This window comes from Botrytis cinerea, chromosome 7, assembly GCF_000143535.2.
Source record: "Botrytis cinerea B05.10 chromosome 7, complete sequence".
Taxonomy (NCBI): domain Eukaryota; kingdom Fungi; phylum Ascomycota; class Leotiomycetes; order Helotiales; family Sclerotiniaceae; genus Botrytis; species Botrytis cinerea.
The window spans coordinates 2,276,742-2,290,372 of NC_037316.1; the positions used below are offsets into that span (position 1 = coordinate 2,276,742).

At 44.6% G+C, this 13,631-nt stretch overlaps 5 protein-coding genes across 5 annotated transcripts; 3 read left to right on the top strand and 2 right to left on the bottom strand.

The window, feature by feature from the left end:
• Positions 1-1,072: 1,072 nt before the first annotated feature.
• On the top strand, positions 1,073-2,907 carry BCIN_07g06190 (hypothetical protein). Its single transcript, XM_024694216.1, has 3 exons — positions 1,073-1,793; positions 1,882-1,958; positions 2,046-2,907. The coding sequence occupies exons 1-3, from the start codon at positions 1,679-1,681 to the stop codon at positions 2,724-2,726; spliced, it is 873 nt and encodes a 290-aa protein (XP_024550005.1). The 5' UTR covers positions 1,073-1,678; the 3' UTR covers positions 2,727-2,907.
• Positions 2,908-2,947: 40 nt separating this feature from the next.
• Positions 2,948-4,966, bottom strand: BCIN_07g06200 (hypothetical protein). The gene is made up of 4 exons (XM_024694217.1): positions 4,662-4,966; positions 3,795-4,601; positions 3,498-3,702; positions 2,948-3,380 (listed from the first exon to the last, which is right to left on the bottom strand). Exons 1-4 carry the CDS (start codon positions 4,761-4,763, stop codon positions 3,076-3,078), a joined length of 1,419 nt encoding a protein of 472 aa, XP_024550006.1. The 5' UTR covers positions 4,764-4,966; the 3' UTR covers positions 2,948-3,075.
• A 130-nt stretch (positions 4,967-5,096) lies between these two features.
• BCIN_07g06210 (hypothetical protein) lies at positions 5,097-8,021 on the bottom strand. The gene is made up of 5 exons (XM_024694218.1): positions 7,759-8,021; positions 7,615-7,683; positions 6,825-7,415; positions 5,428-6,774; positions 5,097-5,378 (listed from the first exon to the last, which is right to left on the bottom strand). Exons 1-5 carry the CDS (start codon positions 7,809-7,811, stop codon positions 5,294-5,296), a joined length of 2,145 nt encoding a protein of 714 aa, XP_024550007.1. The 5' UTR covers positions 7,812-8,021; the 3' UTR covers positions 5,097-5,293.
• Positions 8,022-8,235: 214 nt separating this feature from the next.
• BCIN_07g06220 (hypothetical protein) lies at positions 8,236-10,998 on the top strand. Its single transcript, XM_001549579.2, has 4 exons — positions 8,236-8,432; positions 8,507-8,639; positions 8,702-8,767; positions 8,824-10,998. The coding sequence occupies exons 1-4, from the start codon at positions 8,406-8,408 to the stop codon at positions 10,635-10,637; spliced, it is 2,040 nt and encodes a 679-aa protein (XP_001549629.1). The 5' UTR covers positions 8,236-8,405; the 3' UTR covers positions 10,638-10,998.
• A 457-nt stretch (positions 10,999-11,455) lies between these two features.
• On the top strand, positions 11,456-13,000 carry Bctif35. Its single transcript, XM_001549580.2, has 4 exons — positions 11,456-11,731; positions 11,788-12,028; positions 12,089-12,472; positions 12,526-13,000. Exons 1-4 carry the CDS (start codon positions 11,715-11,717, stop codon positions 12,748-12,750), a joined length of 867 nt encoding a protein of 288 aa, XP_001549630.1. The 5' UTR covers positions 11,456-11,714; the 3' UTR covers positions 12,751-13,000.
• Positions 13,001-13,631: the final 631 nt, after the last annotated feature.

Genomic DNA, 13,631 nt, shown 5'->3' on the forward strand with positions numbered 1-13,631 from the left:
GAATGATTTAAGGTTGTGTCATTTATGAGATAGGTCTCAATTCATGATGATGATGGTGATGAGAATTCATAATGGATTAAGAGTAATGGTAATACTTTGATAGTCTAGTTTCTATAGATGGGTATCGATTATATATATGGTATATGGTATATGATATATGGTATTCAAATGTATTGAGAATCTTGGGCTAGATATGGAATGCTAGTGGAATGTAGGTAGGTGTAGATAGTTATATACCTTTTAGATATCGATTGCATCTATAATTATCTGAATATATAATGTGCAAGTAAGTAAGTAAGTATATAGCAGGTGACTGACTGACTGACAGACTGACTGACTGACTGACTACATACTTCCTCACCATTATCATTATATATCAAAACTCTCCCCTACCCCAACAAATCTCGTACCTGCGCCCACATCCCCACACTAGAGCACCATAACCTTACCAACCTACCGACCCTGTCCTTCCTCTCACGAACAACACAACACAACCCATTCCAACTCGAGCACACACTCTCCGGACACCCTCCCAAATCAACCCGACCGCCCATCAGATCTGCAGGCACAGCACAAAGGACGAATTTGGAAACGTATCTGCGTCGGAGGCGCAGCCCGAAAAGGATATTTGACCGGTTGAGTAAGCACACGTCTTGTGATGATGATTCGTGGAGCTATCTGGGATGGGGGATTGGGAGATGGAAATGGGGAATTGTGGATAGCGAGGGAGGGGGAGGGGGAGCGACGCTTCGTATTCTGATCATGTAGATATATTCTTTTCTTGTCATCTGTCATCTGTCTGTCTGTCTGTCTATCATCCACACTTTAAGTTTAACTCTAACCCCATGAACAACTATTTTTTAGAGTTTTTTTTTTGGAGGGGGGGTTCGTCTTTTTTTTTTTTCATCGGTGCAGGATTGGATTTTATTGGTACCGAGTTTTTGCGAGCCAGCATTGCAGATGGAGGCCCCCAAGCCGCACAAGGAGTAAAGTAAATAAAGTAAGTAAGTGACAAGAACATAAGCAAGCCACGCACAAAAAACCCCAGGTATACGAAAGCAAACCCCCCCCAGAAAGAGGTACACCGGTGTATCTAACGGTTTAATTACATAAATTCCTGTGTTTCCATACGATACGATGTGTGGATGTGCAAAGCCGTCTGTCTGTCCAGTCCACTCTTACTCTTACCGTTTTCCTCTCGGTTCAATTGAGATGAGATGAGTGAGATTGGAGAAGTATATGAGTGTCAGGTATTCCCCGGATTGTTTTATTGATTTTTTTATTTTTTTGGTTCGATTTGATTGGAACTTCAATTTTTATTGTGAGAGCTGAGAGGGATGCGTATAAATACAATACTGTCGTAAAGATCCGACTGCGCTCGCTTTGAATTTTTTTGTATTATTTTTTTTTACCTACGTATATATATACTTCTATATACATACCTACGTACAGAGAGATATTTATATCTGCTCGCCGCAGTTTCTGTTTGACATTCGTTTTACGGGGGATTCTTTTTGACATATAAAGAACGGCTTTATATTACCTCTTCACACATTTCTGCAACTGATTGCGCTCGTTGTTCCTGTTTGTGTGGGAATTTCATGATTGAATCGTTCATTAATCTGCTGTTCACTATTTATCAATTTTTCAAGTGGAAGTCCGCGCATCTTTCTTCATCATGCGAGTCGTACGGATTTTGAGTCTAGTCGCGCAATCGGTGATGGTGGTGAGAGGGACATCTTTGACTTGTCAAACGCAGATTGATCCAAGTAGTGTCAGTGTTGCTACACGCTGTAAGTTGTTTAATTTATACTTCCGTTATATTACATACATTCTGTTGGAATGTTCTAGGAGAATCAGATTAACGAATTCCATATCCAGCTCAATGGTGTACATCTCAAGTCAACACATGCGGAACCCTTTGCGGTGGTGTCACGGATGAAAATTCTTGTGATATAGTACGTATCCATCTTTTCTCCTCTCTTCCATCTCAAATCACTCTCCTTCCATACACATCTCTTCCCAAACCCTAACCCACCCCATAGACATCCCTCTGCTACGAATGCACCTGCACATCCAACTCCTCATCTCCCGCGCTCCAGCTGTACATCTCCACAATCCCATTCTTTGTATGCGAGCAAAGATACATGAATTGTATCTTAGCCGGGGAAGACGATCCCGCTGCCCAGAAAATATGTAGAGCTATCGAAGAAGAAAATTGCGGCACGCTAGATCCAGATACTGTTTCTTCTTTCGCTTCTACTTTGCCGTCTAGATCGACAGGGATACCCACCCCCATACCTCAGATGACGTCGCAAACGGAAACGAGTACGGGTACGGAGGATCTGATAACTAGCACGACGAAAACGGTCACGCCTACCCCGACAGGAACGACGACTGTGTGGACTACTTCTACGGCTTCTTCTGGGTCGGAAAGTTCGGGTAATGGAACGACGGGGAGTGGGAGTTCAAGTGAAAGTGCAGGTGCAAGTGCTACGCGGAGTTTGTCGTCGTCATCGGGGGTGACGGATGTTAGTAGCGGTAGTGGTAGTACTGCAACGTCGACAGTGTCGAGGACGAGTAGTTCGGGGACGGCGACGGGAACAGCGATACGAACGAGTGCACCGAGTACTATTAGTGAGGGTGGGGCGGAGAGAATGAGAATTGGGGCAACGCGGATGATTTGGGGTGTGTTGATGGCTGTAGGTGGATTTGGGTTCATGTGAGATAGTAGGGGGTTATAGGAGAGTGAATTTCCTAAGTTGGGGGAGATGTCGAGTGATAATGAAGGAAATGTGGAGGAAATAATGAAGAAATGTTAACATCCCACGATGAAGTGAGGATGAGAAATCAAGCGAGAAATGAATTGGAAATTGCCGAGGAATTTAATACCCATTTGAATATGTAGGAGTCGTTTGGGGGGGGGGGGGGGGGGGGGGGTTGGTTTTGTTTTTTTAACAAGAAAGATTTCTCAACAGATTTCCGCAAAATGAATAGTCATTCAAGTCTCCGATTCTGATACATATGATATTACATCACACCAACTACTCTCTGCTCGTGCTTCATTTCTAACACCTACAAGTTCCTCAGCGAGCACCTATCCGGATTTCCAAACGGCGCCCCTCTAAACTCCACGAGTTTCCAAGGTCCAATTTCCGAGCGCGATACTTCTTCCTGTAGGGCTTCTATAAACGCTTCGTATCGGGGAACGCGCACAATGCCATACCCTTGAGACGTGGGATTGGAGGCCCAGAAATGAAAATTCAAGCCCGAGTATTGGCGGAATTGGAGGAGGGAACGTAGCCATGGTGGGGGGTTGTCAAATTGTGTTGTGAAAGGGATGTGTTGGTGGAGACTGGGACGGAAGAGGGTGCTTTGCGCTAGAGGGGAGAGGAGAGGGTATTAGCTAGTTAGTTGGTAAAGGGAATGTAGGTGTGGGGGATGTTTGACGAATGAAAGAAAGGAGACATTTAGATGAGATGAAGGAGATGACTTACCGGATTCCGGATAGTTCATCCCGATATCCATTCTGGGTTCGCCTTTGTAGCGGAGAGATGCAATATCCACATCCCAACTTGTGCTACCGAACCCAACTTGCCATTTTTTGTACATGCGGTCACTGTTGTGGTAATAGTAACAGGAGGAATAGTAAAAATACCATGGTTTTTTCAAGAACATCGAATTGTCGTCATCAAGACGGAGCTAATATGAGAAGTAGGTCAATATTCACAGCTCCATCACCACACACGCCTTAAAAAATTGGAGAAGAGAAGGAAAAGAAGAAAAACACATACCGTTTCTCGAACCCAGGGACAACTGAAATAATTCATAATTGCTTCCCAGGCGTTAAACTCGATTCCCTCAGCATATCTGTTCATAGCCAAGGAATACGGAACCGGTAATCTGAGATGCGTGATAGCCGCTCTATCGCACTCCTCCAATCCAAACAGAAACTCCTCGGCATCCAGCAAATTATCAAAATGCAGCGCATTTTTCGCAAAGAAAGTTGCTCTCGCGTCTGGAAGCTCTAGATTCATCTGTTTGCACACCAGGCGATAGGAAGGGAAATCGGAACGACTGGTCCTCGCACACAGCGCATGATCTCCTTCTCCCGCAGGACACGCCGAGCTTTCGAGCCCCTTGGTCGCCACGCACGAATGGTACATAAAAGATGAAGGTGTAACTGTAGATGAAGAAGCATCGTCAACCCGGGAAATATGTACAATGTTTCCCTGCACAACATCTTTCCAAATCGTATCTCGGATTTCTCGTGGGAGATGCAGTAGCACAGATTTGCTCTGCGCCTCGCAAGCTCGTATGTGCGCTGCTTGTCTTTCCGCGCTTGCGATTTTTCGAAGCGCTTCTTTCTTTTCTCTTGCTTCTTCTCCCTCCTCTACTTGTGCCCTAGCTAGCTCGAAAGCTTCTCGTTCGTCAAAGAGTATTCGGACTCGGTGATACTCTTGAATCAAATCATCATGTCCTTCCAAAATCTCTCCAATTGCCACCTCAAAATCTTCGCGTGACATTTCCTCATCTTCTTGAAAGTTCTGAATAGTCTCTATGAAGTGTTCATAAATCTGTGGTTCATCTTGGAATCGATTCTACGCTTTGCGATTAGTCTCATTGTCTATGTCTCTTCAAAAGTTTAGATGGCTTTGTACTTTGACCATGTGCAAATAGCCTTGAATCCTAAAACAGACAGCTGGCTCTCGAGTCTCGAACAATGGACTTGGTTGATTGACTTGAGGAGCAATAATTTCCATAATTGGTGATGTTGAACGGTTGTTCTCGTTTAATAATTCATCGAGGGGCAACAATTGGAAGAAAAGATAGTTTTGGCAAGCCAACGATATAGAACTGGGATGATATGAAGCTTATACACTTGTACTTATACCTATACGTATACCTAGTCAACTTGTCAATATCATGGTAGCAGGTATGCATTTCTAAACTTGGAACACAGGTCAAGGTAGCTAGACAAGCATGTGAAGCTCGAATCAGTTTAGTTTAGGCAGTACCGTGTCACATGACCCTTAACCAAGCACATTCGAGATGCTTGCCTGCTTTGGCTGGTGCGTTCTGATAATTACGACAATTGACAGATAGACTGGTACAAATTTTGTATATTATTATTATTAATTCGATCATGAATGACTTTGAAGAGTCAAATTTTGTATTTCACAGGCAAATCGTTTCGATGACATTCTGGTATGCGACATGCCAATAGACTCCCATACTCCGATCCCCCATCCCACTTCCCAGAACGACCTTTCAAATTTTATTCAATATACAACTATTGCAATACACGATGTGGAAATATTTTTCGTCCCGCCACATTCACCTGATATTCATGAATTCCATCTCCGGCACCAATGTATCTGTGAATTGTCAGTAATGTGAATATAGAAAATATAGAAAAGCACATACAGTAGCCTACTATCTTCGCTCCAAGCGAGCCCCATGGTGTCAACTGGCTCGCTCCTACCCTCTCGCTCTCGTCTCAATATATTACTATCGTTCCTCACATCAATACTAAGCCTGGTGAGCGCATCCGAGGAACCCCAGGGCGGTCTTGGTCTTTGACCGGATTCTTGATCTTCTTCCTCTTCATCGCCGGGTTGATCCCGAGAGTATCGTGTTCTATACACTTCTTCAAGTTCAGCCCAAGCATTAGGGGCTGCTTCAGAGCCAATGGTTGGAAGACGAGGAGCGAGTGACAGACGCTCCAAACCAGAAAAGGTGTCTGCACTTGTCCGTACCGTCCTGTCAGACTCGGCATCTACGGTGGGATCATCCAATACTGATGATGCTTGTTGTCGCCTGATTACATTCCTAATCTCGTTCTGTACTACACGCCTTTCACGGTCCTGATTTTGTCGATCGATGAAGGCTCGGAAGGAAGCTGGTGTGCGGTCTGAATTCACAAATTCTCGCAAAGCACTTGGGAGACCAGCTGTAGATATGCGGCGTTCTGTTTCAGCAAAAACATCTGTCATCCTACCTCCTTCCAAAATACCCCATCTGGAGGCGGTTCCCGTTTCTCGGGCCTCACGGATTGCATCCCTTTGTCGACGAGCTGTTCGATGTGCCTGTAATATCTCCATCTCATCAGCAGTTGGCGGAAGTTGGTGTCTGTCTGCCAAATCACGGGCAAGGATCCTTAGTTGTTGCCGATCAAAATCCAAGCCTAGATGATCTGGTATTGCGCTTGCAGAAGCCTCAGAAGGTGGCTCTGTATAAAAACCACGAGGCCTTGCATCTAACCTAGCCTCTATCGGCGTATGATTGTTTGAGCGCTCAGTGACCCAGACTCGTTCAACGCCCTCCCCGCGAGAATTTATATCAATTACTTGCCGGGAAGTGAATAAATCCCGGACATCTGCAACTCCAACGCGTCCGCTAGCTTCAGTCCAGGCAAGTAGATCAAAATTATTTGGCGAAAATTCCATGGCTCTAACAGCCCCCGATTCAACATTAGGTCGTGATGTAGTAAAACTAACTTCCAAAGGATCGACGTCATCTCTGGTTAGCCGTTCAGCCAAGAATATTGATATAACTCCATACTGAGTGGCTACAGCAAGATATTTGCCCGAATTAGAAAAGCATGCTGCAAATGAGCCTCTCATGGCACTTTTGTCAGATGGTCGTTGACCTTCGAGCTGAATTCTGCCAGAAAATACCCACTCATACTCCTCATTTGCACGCGAAGTACAATGTGTTTTTGAGATCTGTTTCGGCTGTCTTTTGTGAATATAGAGGAATGGATCGTCGCAACTATTACAAATTAATAAAGTGTCAACGTCGAGTGAGCTTGAGGAGCCTACATTGCAATGAGGATATTTCCTTTCGGTGATATTACGGCGCGGTTCACATAATCAGGATAAGTGAGAGCATCCAGCAGTTCGGAGTCATGTAAGTTTAGTATAGCGACAGAACTGTCGTTGAGTGCTGCAACAGCAACAGGTTCCTTGTATCCCATCGGCAGCGATGATTCTGAGGGGAACCAAAGTGTTATACAGTTTACTACGTCAGAACCTATCTTCTCGGTCACATGCGGAGTAGGAGCATCAGGACTAGATCTTCGGGAATCATCGGTAGATTCTCTTTGAATTGATCTTGCTGATGGTTGCAGGATGAGAGGCAATCGAGCATCGGCATCAGCACTCAAATCGAAACCCGAGTTTGACTTGCCAGGTCTCTCTCCTTCTCCCACATAAAAGCTTGTGAATTGTCCTCTATCTCCTCCGGCACACACCCAATCCTTTGCGGCCGTCAAACATCGCGGCTCGTATTTTAAAGTTGCGAGAAGTTCGCGTTCGCGAGATTTTGTATTAAGGCAAATTATGTCGTGTGAACTCGGGTAGTAAACAACATGCTGTTTCGGAGAGCTCAACAGATCGTGCAACTGCCAATGACTATAAGAAGTTAGAAACCCCGTCAGGCTGTTCGGCAGACACCAGCAAGTGCTGTGGAAGGCATTGTAATTCCGACTGATTTCTTTTTACAAGACACAGTAATTAATGGAAGCCATCAACAATTCTGCAACAATAATAAACATCCACGTCCTTGGATCTGTTTCAAACACGAATGCGCGCAACAGGGTATCTTCCGTACCTTGGGCTAATGGAGGCTCGATAGTATTTCCGTGGCGACAATCGAATTAAGTCGTCCGTAGGATGGTATCTATCAAAGTGCAAGAGATCAGAATGTGAATCAGAACTGAATAAATAGAACAAGAATTATGTGGTACAAACTCACGAGCTTTCTTCTTTGACAGCCATACTGCCATGCACTCGAGATATTGCAACCATGCACAACAAATACAAACAAAGTATTTAAGCAACAGGCTGCGATTAAACTGTAAAGATACTGAATATTATCTATGCACCCAAATGTGGTCTTTCAACGACACTCCTAATACTGTGATGAAAGGAATAATTTGAAGTTTTCCAAGCTGTAAGGCGTATTGGGGAGGTACAGAAACAGATGTTGTGATTAATAGATGTCAAGCTCGAGGTTTCAACATTCATTTCACGACGTCAAGTTCACTAGTTTGAGCAACTAATCGTATCCCGCATTCTGAGTGGATAATGACATAAGCACCCATTCGATAACCTGATAACCTCATAATCCTTGCCACATCGAATGTGTCCGTGTCCTGAGGTAGAGTCACGTGTTTTTGGTTTCGATGATGTTCTACCAATTGACCAAGAAAAAGACGCTAAAACTAAAAATGACATTTTTTTCCTTGTGGCCCGCGGTAGATTTATATTTTCTCCCTCCATCGCCTCAATCTTGAAAACCATCTACTTATACCTTTTTTCTACCTATTCCTTCTTCTCATACTTAATTCATATTACTTCTTCAATTGAGTTTTCTGTATTATAGAAGCATCACAGATAAAGATGTTTGCTTCCAGAATTTCCAGAGCTGTAAGTTTTCGAATTGAAGCAGAGTCAAAACTATGACATTATCACCACAAAAACTAATTTTTCTTACTCAACAGCTTCCAAGAGCAACTTCATCTGTCACACGTTCAGCTCCTCTACGCACACCATTAGGATCATCGTTTACTAGACGATGGAACTCAGATGATGCGGATAAGAAGGTCAAGGGACCAGTCATTGGTATTGATTTGGGTATGTTTACTTCATGCAGTGGCAAGCAAGCTTTTTCGAATCGCATACTAATCTCTCAATAGGAACCACTAATTCAGCAGTTGCTGTAATGGAAGGACAAACTGCTAAGATTATCGAGAACTCAGAAGGTAATTACTGCCTTCGAATTCCACTGCTGTTGACCCCGCACTAACTCAATTTCTAGGTGCCCGCACAACTCCATCCGTAGTAGCTTTCGCACAAGATGGTGAGAGACTGGTCGGTGTATCTGCAAAGCGTCAAGCTGTTGTCAACCCAGAGAACACTTTGTTCGCAACAAAGCGTTTGATCGGACGAAAGTTCACTGACGCTGAGGTTCAACGTGATATCAAGGAGGTTCCATACAAGATCGTTCAACACACAAACGGTGATGCCTGGGTTTCTGCCCGTGGCGAGAAATACTCTCCATCGCAAATTGGTGGATTTGTTTTACAAAAGATGAAGGAAACCGCCGAGGCTTACCTCACCAAGCCTGTTCAAAATGCCGTCGTTACCGTTCCAGCCTACTTCAACGATTCCCAACGTCAAGCCACCAAGGATGCTGGTCAAATTGCTGGTTTGAACGTTCTCAGAGTCGTCAACGAGCCAACTGCTGCCGCTCTTGCCTACGGATTGGAGAAGGATGAGGACAAGATCATCGCTGTCTACGATTTGGGTGGAGGTACTTTCGATATCTCTGTCCTCGAGATCCAAAAGGGTGTTTTCGAAGTCAAGTCTACCAACGGAGATACTCACTTGGGAGGTGAAGATTTCGATATCCACTTGGTTCGCCACTTGGTTCAACAATTCAAGAAGGATTCCGGCATTGATCTTGCCGGTGATCGTATGGCCATTCAACGTATCCGTGAAGCTGCTGAGAAGGCTAAGATCGAATTATCTTCCTCCATGCAAACTGATATTAACCTTCCTTTCATCACTGCCGACTCTTCTGGACCAAAGCACATTAACCAAAAGCTTTCTAGATCTCAACTCGAGAAGCTCGTTGATCCATTGATCACCCGCACTATCGAGCCAGTCAGAAAGGCTTTGAAGGATGCCAACCTCGCTGCCAAGGACATCCAAGAAGTTATCTTGGTTGGTGGAATGACCCGTATGCCAAAGGTCAGCGAATCGGTCAAGTCCATCTTTGGTCGGGACCCAGCCAAGTCCGTCAACCCGGATGAGGCTGTTGCCATGGGTGCCGCTATTCAGGGTGGTGTTCTCGCTGGTAACGTTACCGACGTCCTTCTCTTGGATGTCACCCCATTGTCTCTTGGTATTGAGACCCTCGGAGGTGTATTCACCAGATTGATCAACCGAAACACCACCATCCCCACTAAGAAGTCTCAAATCTTCTCTACCGCCGCTGATTTCCAGACTGCTGTCGAGATCAAGGTTTACCAGGGTGAGCGTGAGCTTGTCCGTGACAACAAGATGCTTGGAAACTTCCAACTTGTTGGTATCCCACCTGCTCACAGAGGTGTTCCTCAAATTGAGGTCACTTTTGACATTGATGCCGACGCCATCGTCCATGTCCACGCCAAGGACAAGTCAACCAACAAGGATCACTCCATCACCATTGCCTCCGGCTCTGGTCTTTCTGATGCTGAGATCCAAAACATGGTTGATGACTCTGAGAGATATGCCGAGTCTGATAAGGAGCGTAAGGCTGCTATCGAGGCTGCCAACCGATCCGACAGTGTTCTTAACGATACTGAGAAGGCTTTGAATGAATTCGCCGACAGACTTGACAAGACCGAGGCTGATGGTATTCGTGAGAAGATCACCGCACTCCGTGAGTTCGTCAGCAAGAGCCAGTCCGGCGAAGGTACTGCCACCGCTGCTGAGTTGAAGGAGAAGACCGACGAGCTCCAAATGGCTAGCTTGAACCTCTTCGATAAGATGCACAAGGCCCGCGCCGAGTCCGGTGAGGCCAAGCCAGAAGGTACCGAGGGCAGCGCATCAGAAGGTGAGGCTAAGGACGGAGAGAAGAAGCCTTGAAAACTTTAATATAGGCACATTTCATCTCAACTCTTTTTAGCGATATCCAGGGACACGCATAGAACCACTGTTCATTGTATTTTTGTACTCATATGTTGCATATAGGCAACAATTTCCCTTGTCATACATACAAACTCTTTTTTTTACTCTTCATAGCTTTGGGACAAAAGGCGTTGGAGCAACCAATACTGTTCGCTAGATTTAAGCGTTCAGGGAATGTGTTATGAGGCAAAATTACGGAAAATGGCATTACTCTAGCTGTGTATAAAAATTAGGATAAGACGACGAATAATATGACATCCCCTCTCATTACCCAATCCAACAATTCCAACATCTAATTACATTTGTCATTTGTGACTCATGTTTTGTGCTCTGCTTCAAGCTGACGGTTGGCTTTGCTAAAACCTCATGCACATACCTCTCGAATGTGTTGCAAACGTGACATGATATGATACTTGAATACCACAATTAATTATTGTCTTGATGTGAAAATCATTTAGTGTTTCTTTTGGCAACTCTATGACGATTAACAACTTGACAATAGGTAGCATGCCATCCTTTCTTACAACTGACTGGCTAACTGGAGTATTTAAATTGCCTGAATTTCTTCATAACGAAGTGCAAGTTTGTACCATGAAACTTGCCACAATGCTGCCCCAATGATTCTACAAACCTTACACGACTGTTATACATCAAGTTAAATAAAGCATTTTCAGGCGAGTCAAACAGCAGCTGATGGAACGTATTCTTTGAAAGCTTGAGGACGTGAAAGGGTGCGGCGAGAGCAAGACAAGGCTGTATGTTACCCCGCTAGTGCCGGAAGTGGTTAGATCATTTATTGGATAACGAAAGCTCGCCCTAGCAAATTTGCCCACCCACTCAAAGCGATATTTTAAATAAGAACTTCACGTTGAACATCGAACCACCCCACAATCGAAGTCACGATCAACTACTCTGCCGTCGAATTCCAGCAGAGATAATTAAGGGAGCTTGATACAGCAAAAGGCTTGTATCTTGGGGTCGTAATAAGCGCATTACATCACCCTCCAAAGGCAAAAGCACACCTATCAAAAAAAAATGTCTAGAGTCGCAAAGTGAGAAAATTCGGCATTTTTAACTTAGCCTCAGCACAATCTAACAAACACCATAGTAATCGCGATTGGGCCGATGATGAGGATCTCGAGGATTCTAACGAGCTCCCACAGTCAACCACCACTACCAACAAAGATGGCACACAAACGATTGTAACCTGGAGATTCAACGATGATGGAAAGAAGGTCAAGACTACTCGCCGCATCAGATTCACGAAAGTCAAAGAAATCGTGAACCCAAGGGTCGCTGAGAGAAAATCCTGGGGCAAATTCGGATTATCCCAAAAGGATGCTGCAGGGGTGAGTTTAAAAGTGTTCCAATCTAGGGGGGAATGTTGACTGATTTGTTCATGACTTCAGCCTGCTTCGGATACAACCAGTGTAGGAGAGAACATTATATTCAGACCAAGCACAAACTGGAGAAAGGACGCCAAGGAGGAGGTCTCGGATGCCGGAGCCATGAAGAACAAGTTGAAGGACAAGCAAGTCAAATGTCGTATTTGTAGCGGAGAGCATTTCACAGCTAAGTGTCCTTTCAAAGGTACCATGGCACCTTTGGGCGAGGAAGGGGCAGTCGATGTCGCAGCTGGTCACGCAGATACTCCAGAGGGTCCAGGTGGCCTTGGTGCTGGCAAATCTTCATACGTACCACCTCATCTCAGAAATGGCGGTACCGCTGGTGGTGAGAGAATGGGTGGCGGCAAGTTCGAGAGGGATGATTTGGCTACTTTACGTGTCACTAACGTAAGTTCTCTGCTTTCCATTAATCTAATCTGCTTCGCTAATCTACAGAATAGGTGTCAGAAATGGCCGAGGAACAAGAACTTCGGGATATGTTCGAACGTTTCGGCAGAGTCACAAGAGTTTTCTTGGCGAAGGACCGAGAAACTGGTTTGGCAAAGGGCTTTGCATTTATTAGTTTCCAGGAAAGATCAGATGCTGCAAAGGCTTGCGAAAAAATGGACGGTTATGGTTTCAAGCATTTGATTTTACGAGTCGAGTTTGCAAAGAAGGCTTCATAGATATATCGAGATTTATGAAAGGGCGGTTATGTGTAATGGGATATCATTGTTTCCTTGCCTTTATTGGTCATGGCTTATGGATTTTATGAACTTTTCTTCACTATCAGAACTGTTCTGACCGCAAGTATGAAAAAAATCAATTACGCGAGATACTTTTGAACCAAAATTCCTCGTACCTGAACATTGAAATGCAGCCTAAGACTACAAGTGAAGATGTAAAACACTAGGGCAATCATCGCTGCATTATCCAGCCACGATTTGAATCAAACCCATATGGACTCCACCACGTTTTTCTCTCGAGTCATTATTGAAAGTTTTAGTCCGAGAGCCTTCAATAGCGCAGACACACAGACATAACACTTAAACATTTTGATGTTCTCGTTCAACCTTTTTTCCGAGCTGGACTAGGTTTCGCTAAATGCACTGCCTATCACAATCTCCCTTTCATCTCAAGTCCACCGGTGGTCTCAAATTCTATCTAAGCCACTGACAGAAAAACATTCTCAATAGTGTGAAGCTTATGATCAAAATCAGACCATTCTTCCCATCAGATGTGGTATCAAACCCGAGTCCTTGGTGCTCTAGAGTCTAGAGTTAGAGGAACAGAAAGCCAGCGGGGGAAGCAGGGTCTGATATATAATCGCGTCTGTGTAATTGCTATTTGCATTACCACTGATGCATGCACATGCGCATGCGCAGCATTCTGCACGGAGTCTTTATTATAAATCATCCCATCCATCGGAGATGTCCAAGATATCTACTTCCATGATCCATCGTTTGAGAGTTCCCTATCTGTATCTGGATTGGATAGAAGATAAGATTGTGAGGGTTCTCCGCATGTTCTTCCTCATGGCCTCCAAGTGGCCAATGAAAGCTCCATA